The sequence below is a fragment of the Castanea sativa genome, chromosome 8 (assembly GCF_040712315.1).
Source record: "Castanea sativa cultivar Marrone di Chiusa Pesio chromosome 8, ASM4071231v1".
Classification (NCBI taxonomy): domain Eukaryota; kingdom Viridiplantae; phylum Streptophyta; class Magnoliopsida; order Fagales; family Fagaceae; genus Castanea; species Castanea sativa.
Window position 1 is genome coordinate 43,492,851 of NC_134020.1, and position 16,757 is coordinate 43,509,607.

Here is a 16,757-nt window from a genome sequence, read left to right on the forward strand (position 1 = left end):
AATGAAATATCTTTTCCAATTTTTATCACACTATTTCAATCACTATCTGAAACACGTTTATCCTCATAAATGATAAATCCCAATAAACAAATAGTGTGGTGGAGCCGTTTGGGGGGGGTGGGGTGGGTGTGGGTGGGGGTGGTGTAGTGTTAAACCTAGTATTATAAATATGTGGCAGTTCACAATTGTCTAACATCAAACCTTCTCCTATCAAAAAAAAAAAAAAAACATCAAACCTTCTATCTATCAAGGAAGCTCTAGATAGAGCTTTTCAGATAATCTGCATATTTTACAGTATACTCCATGGATACTCTTAGATCATTTCAACTGCTTTCTTTGTTCTTCCTAGTTTTCACATTTTCTGCTTCTGTTTTTGCTTTTAACATGCCAAGGCTTGGAACCCAAAGAAAAACAACGCAGCATGAACCCCAAACCACATCTTCAATATCCAATCTTGAAGATCTCAAAACCTACTATTACACCCAAACACTTGATCACTTCAACTATAGGCCTGATAGCTACACCACTTTCAAACAAAGATATGTGATCAACTCTAGGTATTGGGGTGGAGCAAATGCAAGTGCACCAATATTTGTGTATCTTGGCGCAGAAGAATCCTTGGATGACGATTTGCCCATCATTGGATTTCTCAGTGATAATGCCCCCAGCTTTAAGGCTCTCCAAGTATATATAGAGGTAAAACTCTAAAATGTGATACGTCAATTATTTCACGTTTCGCACTAACTATAAACTTATAACCAACTTTTATATATATATATATATATATATATATATATATATATATATATATATATATATATATTTTTTTTTTTTTTTTTTTTTTTGTTCTGTTTAGATAGAATTTATTGTTAAAAATTGAAAACTGAAAACTAAAAATACTGTAGTAAAATAATTTTAAAATATGTGAATAATACCGCAGGACCCATTTTTAATGAAAAAATTATTGAAAAGTAAAATTTGTAAGTTCGTAAACAGTGCACTGTTTATGAGAGACTTGGTCAATCACTGCGGTTGGGAAAAAAAAAAAAAAAAACTGAAAATGCGAAATGGGCAAACGCAAAACGTAAACGCCTAATTCAAACCCATCCATAATAAAATGACCCCAAACAATTTTTTTAGATTGTAATATTTAAGCCGAACCATATATAAAATGAATCCTCAGACGAAGAAATCTTTTTCCGTTTTGATGTGATATGTATTGGAATCTTACACTAAGAATTCGTTGTATATATTATTTATTCTAAATAGCATCGGTACTACGGGAAATCAGTACCATTTGGGTCAATGGAAGCGGCTTTGAAAAATGAAAGCACTCGTGGTTATTTCAACTCAGTTCAAGCTATAGCCGATTATGCTGCTGTGCTCTTACACATAAAGAAAAAGCTATCTGCAGAAAATTCTCCGGTAATTGTTGTTGGAGGTTCCTATGGGGGAAGTAAGTGACTCTAAGCCTTCGTTTGGATAGTTGAATTTGACTGCGTCTGTGTTTCACCTCTTTTTTTTTTAAGAAGAGCGTTTCACGTGTACGGTAAAAATAATATTATGTTTTTTTAGTGAATTCTGTGCATGATTTACCAGACATGCAAATACTTTATTCAAAAATTTTATAAAAAAAAATTTTTTAAATTAAGTCCTATAATACTATTCATCATCAAATTATTTCATTACAATATTTTTAAGTTTTAGTTTTTAGAGGGTTTGTTTATTTTTTAAACAGTAGCTACTGGTCGATCGCTAACTTTTTCATGCTTTGTCTTATTTTATTTCTCTCCTTTTTACGTAATTTTGCAGTGCTTGCATCATGGTTTCGGCTAAAGTATCCGCATATTGCCCTTGGTGCTGTAGCTTCTTCAGCTCCAATCCTGTACTTTGACACCATCGCACCACAAGCTGGATACTACTCTATAGTAACCAAGGATTTTAAAGTAACTCACTAACGTACTTTATATTTATAGATTTAATGTTAAAATCAATTTAAAACAATAAATTTAGAGATACAATATTTTTCAAAACTATTAAATTATACACATGTTAGAGTATTCACATCAGATGCAAAAAATTTCATTTTGCACATTTAAAACTTACTTTTTTTATTTTATACATCTATTTTTACAAAATATCCACATCAATTTGACTATTTTACAGATTTATTCAAATAAAATATTCAATTTTTTAACGCGGTAAACAATAACCATGACAGTAAGATGAAAAAGGAAATGAGAAAAAGAGAGTGAGGAAAGAGAACAAAAGAATAAAAAAAAATTATTTATACGGTGAACAGTAACCGTGTATATATATGCACAGTTACTGTTCATTTACAAGACAATTGTGTATCTTTAGACATTTTTACAAAGACTAATATGGGGAGTTTTGGATTTAAATGTGTAAAATTGAGCATTTTTTATATTTTAAAAAATTACCCACGAACTGATGTGGTCACTCTTATTTGTATATAATAGAATTAATATAAATGGTGAACCCAAATAAGATAATCTTAACAACTCATGTCAATAGTTTTTAAAAATATCATATTACTGGTATTACACAATTTAAAAGCAGCCTTCAAAAGCTTATAGAAACTGTGATGGCCGGTGCAGGAAACTAGTGAAAGCTGTTACGAAACCATACGGAAATCGTGGGCGGAAATTGATAGGGTTGCTTCAAAGCCTCATGGTCTTGAAGCCCTTGGCAAGAGATTCAATACTTGCAAGTACTAGCACAGTTTTGCCTCATTGTTATATAAAATTCTAGCTAAGAAAACAATTCTCTCCATTTTATATTGATCAACTTTGGATAACGTGATACACTGTTAAATTCAGAAAATAAAAACCTAATTAATGATCATGAAATGGGAGGATCTTGTTTCTAGGGGTCATTTCTAATCAATCTAAAAAAAATTTCTCCGCAGTCGGTTAAATGGATCTGTTGATCTCAAGGACTATTTGGACTCAATATATTCTGAAGCAGCTCAATATAATCACCCCCCAACATATCCACTTAGCGTTCTGTGCAGTGCCATAGATGGAGCTTCTGTAGGAATCGATACTCTTGGCCGAGTATATGCGGGTGTAGTTGCTTATATGGGAAACCATACATGCTATGACATGGATTTATACAATCGTCCAACTGAAACCCATGAGGGGTGGAGCTGGCAGGTATAGCTTTCACAGTTCTACATTACATTTAATATTTAACATATCACTTCACAGGACTATAATAATAATATAATTAATGATGATAATAGCTACTGTAAGTTTTAGGTCTTCTAATGACTAAAAAAAGCATAGCGGTAACATGTTTTAAATGTTATATATTATAAGATATATTATGCTAATTATTTTTAAAATAGGAATAGTAGAAAATATTACTCAAGAATTATGAGAAGTAAACCTCTAGATGCACTTCAATATGGCTCTATTGGTGATTAGTTTTGGCATCATTAAGCCCTTCACTAAGTAGATCCCACCTAAAAGTATCCAAATGTGCATCAAAATGTACTAAATATAATTTTTTTGCACAAAATTATTTTCTGTCACTCGATATCTCTCCTATTTATTTATTTAGCGAAGGAATGAGAAATTTTTTCCAACTACAAACATGAGTAGGTGCACGGAATTTGTTTGAATTGGTTATAATGATATGACTAATCTATATATTATATTATATGTTCAGACATGTAGTGAGATGGTTATGCCCATTGGCCATGATAGCAAGGACTCAATGTTCCCACCAGCACCTTTCAATCTAAACAAATTCATCAATGAATGCAAGAGCTTGTATGGTGTCAAGCCTCAGCCTCACTGGGTGACAACTTACTACGGTGGTCAAGTATGTTTTTAATTTAAGTACTTGTCCTTAATTGACTTTGTTAAACATTTCAAAATTACTTCTGATGATTTTTTCAGTATTCAGTGATGTTACTCGTTGCAAATTACTCTTTGGGCTTCTGATATTAGTCAAATGACTCAAATTATTGCAGGATTTGAAACTCACACTCCATAGGTTTGGTAGCAATATTATATTCTCCAACGGACTAAGAGATCCTTACAGTAGTGGCGGGTAAACAAAGAAACAAAATAAATAAATAATCAGCTTTTTAGTTATTCATTTTATTTGGAAGTTTGTAAATTTTAATGTATTCTACCTATTTATTCGTTTGTCCATCTCTGATCATAGGGTTTTGGAGAACATATCAGAAAGTATCCTTGCTGTCTCTACAGTTAATGGTATTGATCATTTCATTAAAAAGATTGTCACCTGAAGGAAAAAAAAAAGACATGATATAAACAAAACAATGGTTAAATAAACTATTATTAGGGAAGAAAATTCATGCATATAACCTATGGTGCCTCTTGTTGATTGTTAAAATGATGGTTAAATTATTAAGTTCACTATTTCCTAATTTATATTCTTTATGATAATTGTCATCGTAAAATTATAGGTTTCGAAGATATTGTTTTGTTTTTTACCTGAGCGTGCTAAATGTTCATTTTCTGCAGGTTCTCATTGCTTGGACATACTCGTGGCAAAGCCAAGTGATCCGCAATGGTTGGTTATGCAAAGAAAGACAGAGGTCAAGATAATTGAAAAATGGATTGCCAATTACCATGATGATCTTCTAGCTTTAAAATAGCATGTTTAATATATATTAGAGGAACTTCACATATAGTTTTCAGAAAGAATTATGGAGCCAAATAATGTAGCTATTTCTCAATCCGAAATCGATGAAAAGATATTAAGTATTCTAAATTCCTGCACTCATGATGGTTGAGCAATTATTGCATGTAATATGATATCTGTTTGTTCATTTAGACCCCTCAAATAGATTGTTTAACCTAATATATTAACCAAGTGATTATTTAAATTAATTATTTAGATCTAGATTAAACAAGCATATATGATATCATTCACAAAAGTAAAAAAGTAAATAACACAACGATATCCAAGAAAACCAATAAAACTAACCATTTTAAGGTAAAAACCAAGGGAGGATTTGACGTAACTATCCTTAAGGTAAAGTAAATCAACTATAAAAGAATTAAAGTTTTTACAATAAGATTTAACCCTAAATCTATTGCTACCTCATCTAGTAACTTACTGACACGACTATGTGCAAACTCCGAATCTATGGACTCCTTCTCTTCTTAGATTTACAGCAACACAAGCCGCCTTACTTGTAACTTTGAGATCCCACTCAAAAGTTTCAGATTGCTATCAGTAATGATCTTACAACAACTATGTTCTACAAACGCTTGATTATAATTCTTGTTTCGGTAGATTATTGTGTTGTTAGAAGGTACAAAACCTCTCAAATATCACAAAGAGTAACACACAATCCTTCTAAAAATTTTCAAAACGTGGCTAGGGTTTCTCTTTTATATGTGGAGAAGTTGGAATGAAATCCTAAACATTTTCGAGGGCTTAGGCTTGATTTAAAAATCTGCAGAATTTCTGTTTCTGCAATTTTAGATTAGTCGAGCCTAATTTCTCGATAAGTCGAACAAGACAGTAACTGTCTTCCTTTTTCATCAATCAGCTAGACTTGAACCTTAAAACCAAGACTTTTCAGCATTGCCTAGCACCTAGACCAGACATATTTCGTTTTTGGTTTGCCAACATAATAAAAATATGATTCTAAACATTTACACCTAAATCTTTAAAACCTAACAATATCATCGAAGAAATAATCATAGAATACTGTTATGTTTACAATATTTTCACAATAAATCTTATGTGTCAAACTGTCATTGGTTCTAATATGGGCTGATTACTAACATCATTTTTCACCCACCAATAACAACTTAACTATTAGGGTTTGTTGTGAAAATATTGTGAAAGTAACACTATTTATAATTATAATGATCAAAGACTCAAAATTTCTTTCGTGGAATCCACCGGTTCTTAATGGATTTAAAGTGCATGTATATGTGACCACATTATTATGTGCATTTGTGGGGGAAACAAGGGAAAAGAATTTTATTGCCTCATCCTCAATATAGGCCCTAAAATTTTGATAGTGGTGGGCATGCCACTCCATTAGGGACCAACTTTTTCATTTCTTATCCTTTTGTTATGCCCTAGAGCACCACTTCATTAATTATATTCCATATATCACTTGCTGTGTATGGCCGGTGGTCCTTATTCAACAAAGGTAACTTCCACTATTATTTCTTTCCCAGGATGTCTTATGAGCAAATAACAAATGGGTCCATATATTAACCTAGAAGGAGAAATAGAGGCAAAAGTAAGGTGACTTTTAGAAAGATGATAGAGAATATTGGACTTCCACAATTCAAATATTGATTAAGGTAATTCTCCAATTGCTGGTCTTTAACTCTTTATTATGACTACAAGTGCATAGCCATTTCCAGGCGTGGCCATTATTTTGACATTATGGGACCTATGTTTGATAGTTTTTCAGTCAAGGAGAATGAGTTTCACGCCCTTTTTTTTGTGGTGAGGGAGAATGTTTCTAGAGTCTAGACTCTTGCACCTTTACTATGGTCCACAATATATATATATATATAGGCGAAGAGTGATGCACAATCCCACTTCTACAAAGCAAATGATTAAATTAGTACCTTCTAGAACTAATTTTTGTGTGTAGCTTTTGTTTTAGAGTCACGCTAGACCCAAAACAAAAAAACAAAAAAAACTGTTAAGGACATATTTTATGTAATTGGCTAATTCTTTGACAAAACGCACTTTATTTGTAATTGAGTAGATCTAGAATAGATTTAGTACTTCAAGAAACAAGTGTTCAAGTTAAGTATTGAAGTCATGCATATCTGACCAAGAAATAAGTGAAGGAAATGTTGTTCATTAAAACTCGACAGAAGTCCTTTTTATCAAGATTTAATGTTGAAGTTTGACAGAAGCTCGATACAAGCTGTATCTGTCGAGAATTATGAAATCAGACTTTTCAGATCTGATTACACACATATGCTTATGTATTTGTCTAAGATTTATTTTCTCACAACCCTAGACAAATATAAGGCTTATTTTAAAGGTCGTCACATTATGCTCAGAGTATGCAAAGTGTATGCAAACAGAATACAAGCATATTGTGACCTAGTTCATCATTCTCTTTGGAGAAGCTACTGCGTTTTTACGCTAAAGGTTTTGTAACTAAGGAGCTTCACGATCTTCATTGTTGATGAACTGAAGAACTTTGCAGCCAACAATCTTCCTCAAGTTGGTGAGTGAGTCAAGTACTTTAATTCGTGCAAAGGAGTTAGTCACGTACTGGGATCCGTGCATCATTGGTTAGTCACGTACTGGAATTTGTGCATTAAACGGAGAGATTGCCGCTACAATACAAGTCCAATTGGGTATTAGGTAAGGGTTCAACTGTAAGTTGGTATTTCGAAATAGGCCATAAGGTTTGGTAATATTTCTTATACTTGTAACCGCTTGTGATTGATAATAGTGAATTCTCGGGAGTAATGACCTTAAATTCACCCAATGTGGTTTTGCCTCGGTGGTTTTCCCCATTCATAAACAAATCACCTGTGTCAAATTTATTTTCCGCTGCATTTAGTTATTTGGTGATTTGTTTGTGCTACCATGCTATTGCATGTAATTTGACTAATTAATTAATTTGGGTAATTAATTAATTTGCAAGAGGTCAATTTATTTTAACCCAACAAAAACAAAACAAGACAACAAAAAAAAGGTAATTGTGTCCTCATGTACACATTATGCAATGCAACTATACAAACCACCATTCATGTCAATAAGGTGTGTGTGTGGTTCTGGTTAAGGAGATTTTTCGACTCAACCTACCATGGTGAGTTAAAAAAAAATACAACCTAACCTAACCCAACCCACATGGATTGGATTGGGTCAGGTTAAACCCATGAGTTGGACAGTTTTTTTTTAGTACTATTATTATTATTAATGTAAGTGCACAATTGCACCTGGACCCAAAGACAATCACGGGCTCAGGCCCAATGAGCCTTAAACAATAAAATTTATAGAATGTGGGCTTGAAACCTAGGTTAGAAGTACTGGGAGCTCGATAACAGGCTTTTATAAACAAATACAGGTAAATAACGAACAATAATTGCAATGGATCTCCTCGGACTCGAGCCGAGGACTACTTCTTTAGTATTTCTCTTTCTTCCTTTAAGATTACAATTTCTTAATTTCTTTCTTAGTTTTTTTGATCCCCCCTTTTCTTTGGCCTTTACCCCCCTTTTATACTTCCTTCCCTGATACATTTTGAACAGTGACTAGAAGTTTCCACCTCACTGTTCAGAGGTCACCTCCCCATTAATGCGGCCAGGGACGTAGGTGCAGAGCCTTTAATGTGGAGGTGGCAACCTTTACTCTTGATATTTTCTTTAATACTGGTGCATCTAGAAGATTCAGGATGTCCCTTTTTAACCACTGGTCTTTCCAGAGTTGTGCTTTGACCTTCATAATGAAACTTTGAATTCTCTAGGGCTTGTCCGAGGAGAAACTCGTCCTCGGCTATATCCTCGGACCCTCGGCGTATGGGCCAACTCATAGAGTTTAATCCTGGAGCAGGTCGGCCCTCCATGTTACAGCCCAAAGGCCCATATGCTCATTTGGGTCCTTTTACTCCCCACAATTAAATTGAGCAAAAAAAAAATATATATATATATATATATATATCTCAGTTGCCACTTGAGTTAATAAACAAAATATATATGAACTAGTATTCCTATTCAATTATAAACAAAATATATCTAACTGAGTTGATAAACAAAATATACATGAACTAGTATCTAAACTCAATTATAAACAAATAGGAGTAGAGTGGGAGAGTGGGACTGGGAGGTGGCAGAGAGAGAAATCAGATTGTTAGGGTTTGCAAAGTAGTTGAGTTTCATATAAGAAGAGCTTAATAGGGGATAAATTAAATTAAAAAAATTATTAATTATATAATATATTTTTAAATATATAGGTAAGTTAGGTCAGACAGGTTTGTGATTATTATGACTTAAACACAACCCAACCCAACCCACTATTAAAAAAATTTGCATAACTTAACCCAACCCACCAACCCCTAAAAACCGATTCAACCCAACCCGGCAAGTTGAGTTGAATCAAGTTAATTTTGGCAGATTGGTGGGTTGGTTGCACACTACAAACATTTGAGTTAGCCTACATTACGTAATCTAGAGTTGGAATGCTCGTGCAACACAAGTAGTCATCTAGAATAATAACTGATCATTAGCACATTTTAATTATGTCTACCTTATAGAACCTTTCTTTCAATGATGGAAATGATAATCAACTGGAATAATAACTTTCTAGTAGCAATATTGCAAGCAGCTTATCTTTTCACGTAATTAGCATACACACAAGATCAATCCTTGACCATTTCCACCGTATCAATATTATGTTGATTTTTTTTTTTTACAAAATATAAATTGTACTCTAACTTAATCTAAATATATATGAATGTGAAACTCTCTTTTAAAAACTTGAAGCCTAACCCTTTTCCTCTGCACCCACAAACATATAAACATTTATATTTATAGCGTCACTACCACACTAAAAACGTAGGATGATGTTGATTTTAATAACAGATACTTTTGACCAGATTCCGTTCCAAAAAAAAATACTAACTTTTATTGAATTTAAAGGCCGCAATATATGACCAGTTTTTTTCAAACTCTGACCTATGGAAATTTTGAAGATAAGACTGAAATAGTCACCGCCATGATCTTTTGAATTGTTTTCATGGATGCTTTAGCATACATGAAATGAATATAGCTAGATTTTTTTTTTTTTTTTGAAAGGAATATAGCTACATTTAGAGAGTAGAGGTCATGTCCAGATAGACTTGATCGGGATGCAATTAATTATGCGATAGAGTACTTGGACATGAGCCGTACGTCGTCCTTATTTACATAAGACATTCTCTTTTTCTATTCTTTAATATTTGGTTTGAGTTTATACCTCTTTGTGTTGAGCACCTTGTTGCTTCTTATGAATAGATATCTTTTTTTTTTTTTATCTAATAAATTTACCCGCAGTTTTAACTTAAAAAGGGTTTTGGGCGCAAATGGTACAGTTAAGTACATTCTGACTAGCCCTTGTAATTAGATTTATATATATATATATATATATATATATATATATATATATATATATATATATATAATTCTTTTATATAGAGTGAATCAAGTTTCAAAAATATATATAGAGAGTGAATCAGGATTTAGTCTTTATATTAGTCAAAACAAGTCATATTAACTAGTGTGTACCCCGTATGTGCTATGTAATGGTTTCCTATTTTATTATTATTATTATTATTATTATTATTATTATTATTATTGTTGTTGTTGTTACTATATGTGCATGTGTAATGAAATATGATTTAGAATTTAATTAATTTTAGAATCTTTTATTTTCACACCTAATAATTTACTTACTATAAAAATTAAAAACTTAGATAGTCACAAGGCAAATCTAATTTAGAATCTAATTGAATTTGGACAATTTAATTTTTACACTCAATAATTCACTTAACACAAAATTAAAAATTAAATGGGACATGTGGCACAAAATTGAGAATATAATTAAAATCTAATTGAATTTTCTTTGAGGTTTGACTATTAATATATATATATATATATTAATAATTTAATATATAATAAAATTGTCAAGAGTCTTGTAACTGATCAATTAATTCCCTCCTTCCCTCACCCCCAAAATTTGAAAAAAAAAGTAGAAAAGAAGAAATATATGTAAATTGATTTAAGAAATATAACCCAATAAAATTAAACTCGGTCTCCCTCAACAACATCCTTGGCCCTCTTAGCCCATTTAGCCTTAAAATATTAGCCGAATTGGCAAAGTTTACCAAGAAAAATTAGTTGTGGTGTGAATTGTGGTATTGGCTTGTGTACATAGTGTCGTAGTGGGAGTTTTCTCAGTATGTGCCTCTTTTTGTTCATTCAATTGTTCATTTGTTAATTTGGCTCTTTGTGATTTGTCCTAATTAACATATATTTTTTTTTACTTTAAATTTTTTATTTTATTGCATTCTTTTTCAGTAAGCAACAATAATAAATTTTAAATTTTTCTGAGATTTCTCTTTTGATAAATAGTTGTATTATATTCGCTAGCTGGGGAGAACTTTCAATAAATTCATGCAATCAGTAAGCAAAAGTTCAATAAGATAGGATGGTTGGTCAGGTGGACCACAGCCGATGCATCTAATTCCACAAAGATATTGGTGATCCTAAGGAACCTTCGATAGTACTAGTCAATCCTGACGGGCCAAAAGGTCACTGTAAGTCTACAACGCTAGTGAAATGACTGGAATCTATATTCATGCTTATCGTATTACTGCTTCTCAAAAGCATAGAGGTAGACATGGAGAATCTTTGTAAATGACATTACTTTGACTCAGTGGTGTCATTTCACCTATATATATCCAAATAAAGAGTTGTTGAGCAGTTCTAGGGTAATCTAGAACAGATTTTATTTTTGTCTCGACTTTATTTTAAATAATCTATTTTAATTTATGATGAATTTCTAAGAAAAACATCATAAAAACTTCTTCCATATACACACTTCCTATTTCAAAAGCCATTCTAGATCATTTCAAGGCTAATTTGGGTAGTCTAACTTAAGTTTCTCTATATATAAAAAAAAAAAATTAATTGTGTTATTTGTTTTCTATAGGAATTCTTTTTTACGATCTCTATAATAGCTGCCTTGGAGAATTAAATAGATAAGACAGATCATCTCGTTATAATATTGTTATTTTTGTTGTTGGTTTCGACTGGAGGTGTTTCTTCTAGCTTATACTGAGTTGTTTCAGTTGTATAATTTTTTTTATTTGAGTGAAATTCTGTCGGTTATTCGAAAAAAAAAAAACATACTGGATTGTATTGTAACTACTAGAAAACTTAGCACACATTCTTGAGTCCCAACATGACATGAAATTCATTTTTCAACATAATATTATTCTCAACTTAATTATGGGAAAAATAGAATCCAATATCCTTATAGATCTCGAAGTTGCCTAGTTCATTTCTAGAAGAGCCACATCCACTACAACGTACAGCATATTACAAGACATGAGAATATAAAATTGAAATTCAGTACAATAATTAGTGAGGGCAAGAGTTAAGTACACACTTAGGTACTATTTCTTAAGTTCTCTTTTTAAAATTTTGCAATATGAATTTTTTCTTATAGGATGGAAGTATATTTGTTTATTAAATAACTGCATGACTGAATTTTAAGAGAAAAATCTACAAAATAATACCTAAAATGTTGTACCTAAGTTTTCTCTAGCTAATTAATTATAGTTACTAGTTTAGTCTAAATAATAGAAACATAATAGTTAATAATAAAATCGCCAAGAATTTATTATCTTTTATTTAAAAAAGTAATATAATTTCCATCACTATCACAACAACCAAACAAATTAATATTACCTTATGCATACAAAAGTTTCCTGTTGGGCCCAATAGGTTGTCGTGGTTGCACCATGTTTTAAGTGCTCCAACCCACAAGAAATAGAGACGATATAATGTCGTGGTTTTTTTTTTTTGATAGGATGTACAAAAAAAAAAACCCGTGTTGTACAAACCCTCATTTTTGCATGTTCGAGGGATACACAAGTTTGGGACCACCTCCCTAACCCATGTTTCCATACTCTACCGAGCAATGCGTTTTTAGGCTTTCCCATTCTGTGCTTTGTCCAAGGATGGAGGGGGATCAAAAAGGGGCGTCAGACATGAATTAGTTTCATCATGTTTTGACTTTTGTGGTAGATTATATTTATTCGAGAATTGGAATTTTTTTTGTGTTTTTCCTACTTTGTTGTGAACTCAAGAATTGGATATAATTTGTGAAAATATTATAATTGATTTTATTATAATAGATTTGTTAGAGTTGGCACGACATGGTTTTCCCTTAAATTTGAAAAGGTTTTCCATATAAATCTCTTTTCTTTTTATCCTCTTTGGCTTTGTGGTTGACTAGTGCTCTTGGATTGAAAGTTTTGGTGAGATTTTTTTTTTAATTGAGATTGATTGAATATTGTATGTCTAATTTTTTTTTTTTTCTTAATTCACATTAGACCAGGTTGTGACCCAACGCAGTTTTATAAATAAATAAAAATTCAAAAAAAAAAACAATTGATTTAAAAAATTGATACAATTCAAATGTATAAGGTGAAATTTAAACCATGATAAATGCTGGCCCAAAAAAGAAAGCAATATATATCGGACCAACCCATTAGATAAAAAGTAGGCCCATTTATCAATGCCTAGCCAAGCCCACAGCTACACAGTCACGCCAAACAGCGAATAGAGAACTGAGAAGTGAGAACCAGGTTTCAGACAAAGACCGTACCATTCTACTTCGTCCTACTCCTCGAGTTTTGTCTAAGAAAGCCACAAATCTGATTGCAACGATGCAGAATTAATTTGAAGCGATTGACACGCCAAGTTTCTTCTTCGACCCGAGCTACTGTATTGGGCTCTCAGCTTTCAAGGCACCAAGTTAAGCTCTTTCTTCTTCCTTCTCACCAGCATTTAGCTCAAAGGTCCTCCATTGCTTCCTCGACGTTTACCAGATACTTTTCGTTTTCTTTTTTCGTCTGGGTCTGTTTGGTTTCTGAGAAAACATGTGGGAATAAGAGCAAAAATGAACCTTTCCATTTTCTGTTATTTTCTTCTTGTTAACCAAGAGTACTTGTTCTAGTCCAAATGTGCTTCGTAATATCACTGTTTTAGCTTATTTGAGGTGGGATTTCTTCCATTTCTTTTTTCATTTTGATATTATTCCTATTTGTTAAGGCATTTCGTATCGGTGCAATCCATATTGGACGTGCTAAAATTTGTTGTTGTTATTTAAAAACCCTATTGATTGTAGCTGGGAAACAAAGAGGCAATCGAGAAAGAGTGTGCTCGGCTGTGACTGTGAGTCTCAGTTTCTTCATTTTTTTTAGATTCTCTTTTATTGATGTGAGTTTGGGCAGTGCAGATGACATGAACCGGAAAGCCTCGCCGATATTTCAGAACTCAAGCAACATGATGGTAAGGTGTTGGAGCCATATCTTCTACTGTGCTAATATAAATTCTGTTGAGAATTCTTTTAATTGGAAGGAATGATTTGCATTGGTTTCCATGTAGTATATTAAGTATATTGATATTGAGTTAGAACCATTGAGATTTAGTTTACATCAATTTTGTAATAACTATAAAATCCACTGTCTGTATTATGAAGATGGGGAATTTGATTAAAAATAGTATGCTAAAATGGTCAACTAGAACCTATTTTTATTTTTAGTATGAAAAATCTACCTAGTTGTATCGTAGTAGTGGCGGTTTCTGTTACCTCAACCAAGTTGATGTGTTAGGATCTTAGAAAACTTACAACCCATGCATGTTATAAATTTGTAATTAAACAAAATGTTTGAAAAACGAGTGTAAACTCTTTAACCCTTTGCATGTAAGTAATATTATTTATTTTATTCTTAAGTGTCTAAGATGACTTTATTACCCGTATTTGTGCAGATTGCAATGGAATATAACATTATAATTCCATTTCCTTCAATGGCGGCCGTGAAGTTTCCTGAGTTAGAAGTGAACTACTCTGAACATTGAAGCTGTGCCCGTCACTTACAATGGAGATATTGTTGATGCAGACAAATAAGCTAATTCCAAAGGCATCTTTGCCATGTTTCTCATTCCAAGCAAATTCCCTGGTATAGAACCTTAGTTAGCACGTAACTTGTTAAGTGGTTTAGAAACTACTTAACATGGTTTCATAAATTATATTCGTTTTTCAGACCTCAAATCTTGGAGCTGTTTGTCAGCTGGGATAAGGTGATTAAAACCACAATTCAAGAAGAGAATGTGAAAGGAGCAGGGGCGGCACCACCACCTTAAGGCCAGGACCACCCTAACCTGAAATTTTTTTTTTTTATATATAATAATTTAAAATTTTTATTTATCTATCCTTCAAAAAAAAATTTGGGAATACCCTTAATCTTTTTATACTAATAAAATTAAATTTTACTCCATAATTTGTTCTACATTCAGTGAATTAATTATTACTTGATTGTGTACACTGAAAAAGATATAGCTTGTAGCATTGATAATGAGACTATCATACAACGATTTCAAAATATGAAAACTTGTAGAAGATAATTGTAATAAACTTTGTGTATCTGCATGTTTTTTTTATTGTTGTTGTTGTCAATATATGAATTTTTCTTTTTATTAGATTGTATAATTTATGCATCTTAAGAAACACCTTGAGAAAATTTTTTGGAGCCACCACTGGAAAGGAGCAGAGGGTAAAGATTGTTTCCCATTTTAACGGGTTATGTTTATTTATCAAACCATGTATCAAACCTGCCAACCAAACGGTTAATTTCACAACATTTTTATAATAAACTTTAAACAATAGAGGGTACTATATTCACAACATTTTTATAATAATTTTACAACAAAACTTAAATGGCAATCTCTTATTGGTTTTTTTCTAAGTCTACCACCAACATTACTTTTTTATCTACTCCTAATAATTTACCACTTAAAATTTATTGCAAAAATATTATGTTCCTAACATTTTTCATAAACAATAACATTTAAAAAGAAAGTCTGAATTTCATCTCATAGTAGAATTCTTTGCTATCTCTAGAGTTCCCTTTAGATATGCTGCTCAAGTGGTTGCTGTCTATTATTTATAGTTGGAGTTTTGATAGTTGTCTTTCTTTTTCTCTCTTGTTGTTGTGTGTTCTAGTATTGTGATTCTTTCAATGCTCATTGGTGTTTTTGATTGTCTGTATTTTGAAATTTTTGGCATGTTTCTAACATAGTTATAAGCATGATTTTAAAAACTGGACCGGCCAATCCGACCTGTTTAATCGAGAATTAAGTACAATACACTCTGATAAGAATGCCCAAACCGGTAAAAACCAAGAACCAAAGGCAAATTCAGTTTTGCCTCCGATCCGGTTTTTAAAACCATGGTTATAAAACCAAATCAAAGATTGACCCAACTAAAGTAGTGACTCATTATAAATTTGTTAATTGCCTAAGTAATATATTTAATAAATATAAAAATAGCTAAAATAAATTAAAAATAAGTCATTTATCGAAATTATAACTGTGGGGGTCTGAAGACCGAGGAAGACCAGGAACGATTCAACCTTCATCAACTCCTTTGTGAATCGTCTGAGAACTTGAGATCATGCCCTTGCCCGAGGCAAGGAGGAGAAAATGCATAGTATCTCTTAAGGTGCCCAAGTGGAAGAGGTGGACTTCTCAGAAAGGGTTTAGGCAGCTAGGATATGTTTCCTGCAAAAGCTAATTCCCTTCCTCCGTATTGAATGACTAGCAACAACTTTATCAGCTGCATTAATAAGAAAATGACACCTAAATAGTGGATTCACAGCTAAGCAGCTCCTTCTACCACCTTCAACAGAAGTTTGACAGGACAAGTGTCATAAGGAAAACTTGGAGGATTACAGGTGGAGGCCTAGGATGCAAAAAAGAAAAGAGTATATAAAGGAAGAGAACTCCCAGCTAAAGGGGAGAGATTTTTCTGGGAAAAAAGGAAAAAGGATTAGAACAAGGGAATAGTGGTGAGGAAGAGAGAAAAAAGCCTATGTAAATCACTGTGTAAGAATTGTTCTTCGAATTGATTCGAGGAAAGCAGTAATACAAGTTTCACTTCAACTCTAATTCTTCCTGTCTTACTTAAATCTTCGGTTTTAGGCCTAGACT

The 16,757-nt window shown here is 32.4% G+C and overlaps 1 protein-coding gene across 2 annotated transcripts; it reads left to right on the forward strand.

Moving 5' to 3' along the window:
- The first annotated feature begins 229 nt into the window (after positions 1-229).
- Positions 230-4,828, forward strand: LOC142608288 (uncharacterized). 2 transcript variants are annotated; one of them, XM_075780032.1, is made up of 9 exons: positions 230-696; positions 1,270-1,456; positions 1,813-1,946; positions 2,619-2,731; positions 2,930-3,176; positions 3,694-3,849; positions 4,001-4,080; positions 4,198-4,247; positions 4,521-4,828. In XM_075780032.1, exons 1-9 carry the CDS (start codon positions 304-306, stop codon positions 4,652-4,654), a joined length of 1,494 nt encoding a protein of 497 aa, XP_075636147.1. In that variant the 5' UTR covers positions 230-303; the 3' UTR covers positions 4,655-4,828. The 2 variants fall into 2 exon arrangements, with proteins under 2 accessions (XP_075636147.1, XP_075636148.1); XM_075780033.1 differs by having other exon boundaries at positions 258-696; positions 4,198-4,240; positions 4,521-4,734.
- The last annotated feature ends 11,929 nt before the right edge of the window (positions 4,829-16,757 follow it).

Bases quoted from the DNA above. Each gene is read 5' to 3' on its own strand.
- LOC142608288 (XM_075780032.1), top strand. From the start codon at position 304: ATGGATACTCTTAGATCATTTCAACTGCTTTCTTTGTTCTTCCTAGTT. The intron at 697-1,269 runs GTAAAACTCTAA...TATTCTAAATAG, and splicing joins CTCTCCAAGTATATATAGAG to CATCGGTACTACGGGAAATC. The intron at 3,177-3,693 runs GTATAGCTTTCA...TTATATGTTCAG, and splicing joins ATGAGGGGTGGAGCTGGCAG to ACATGTAGTGAGATGGTTAT.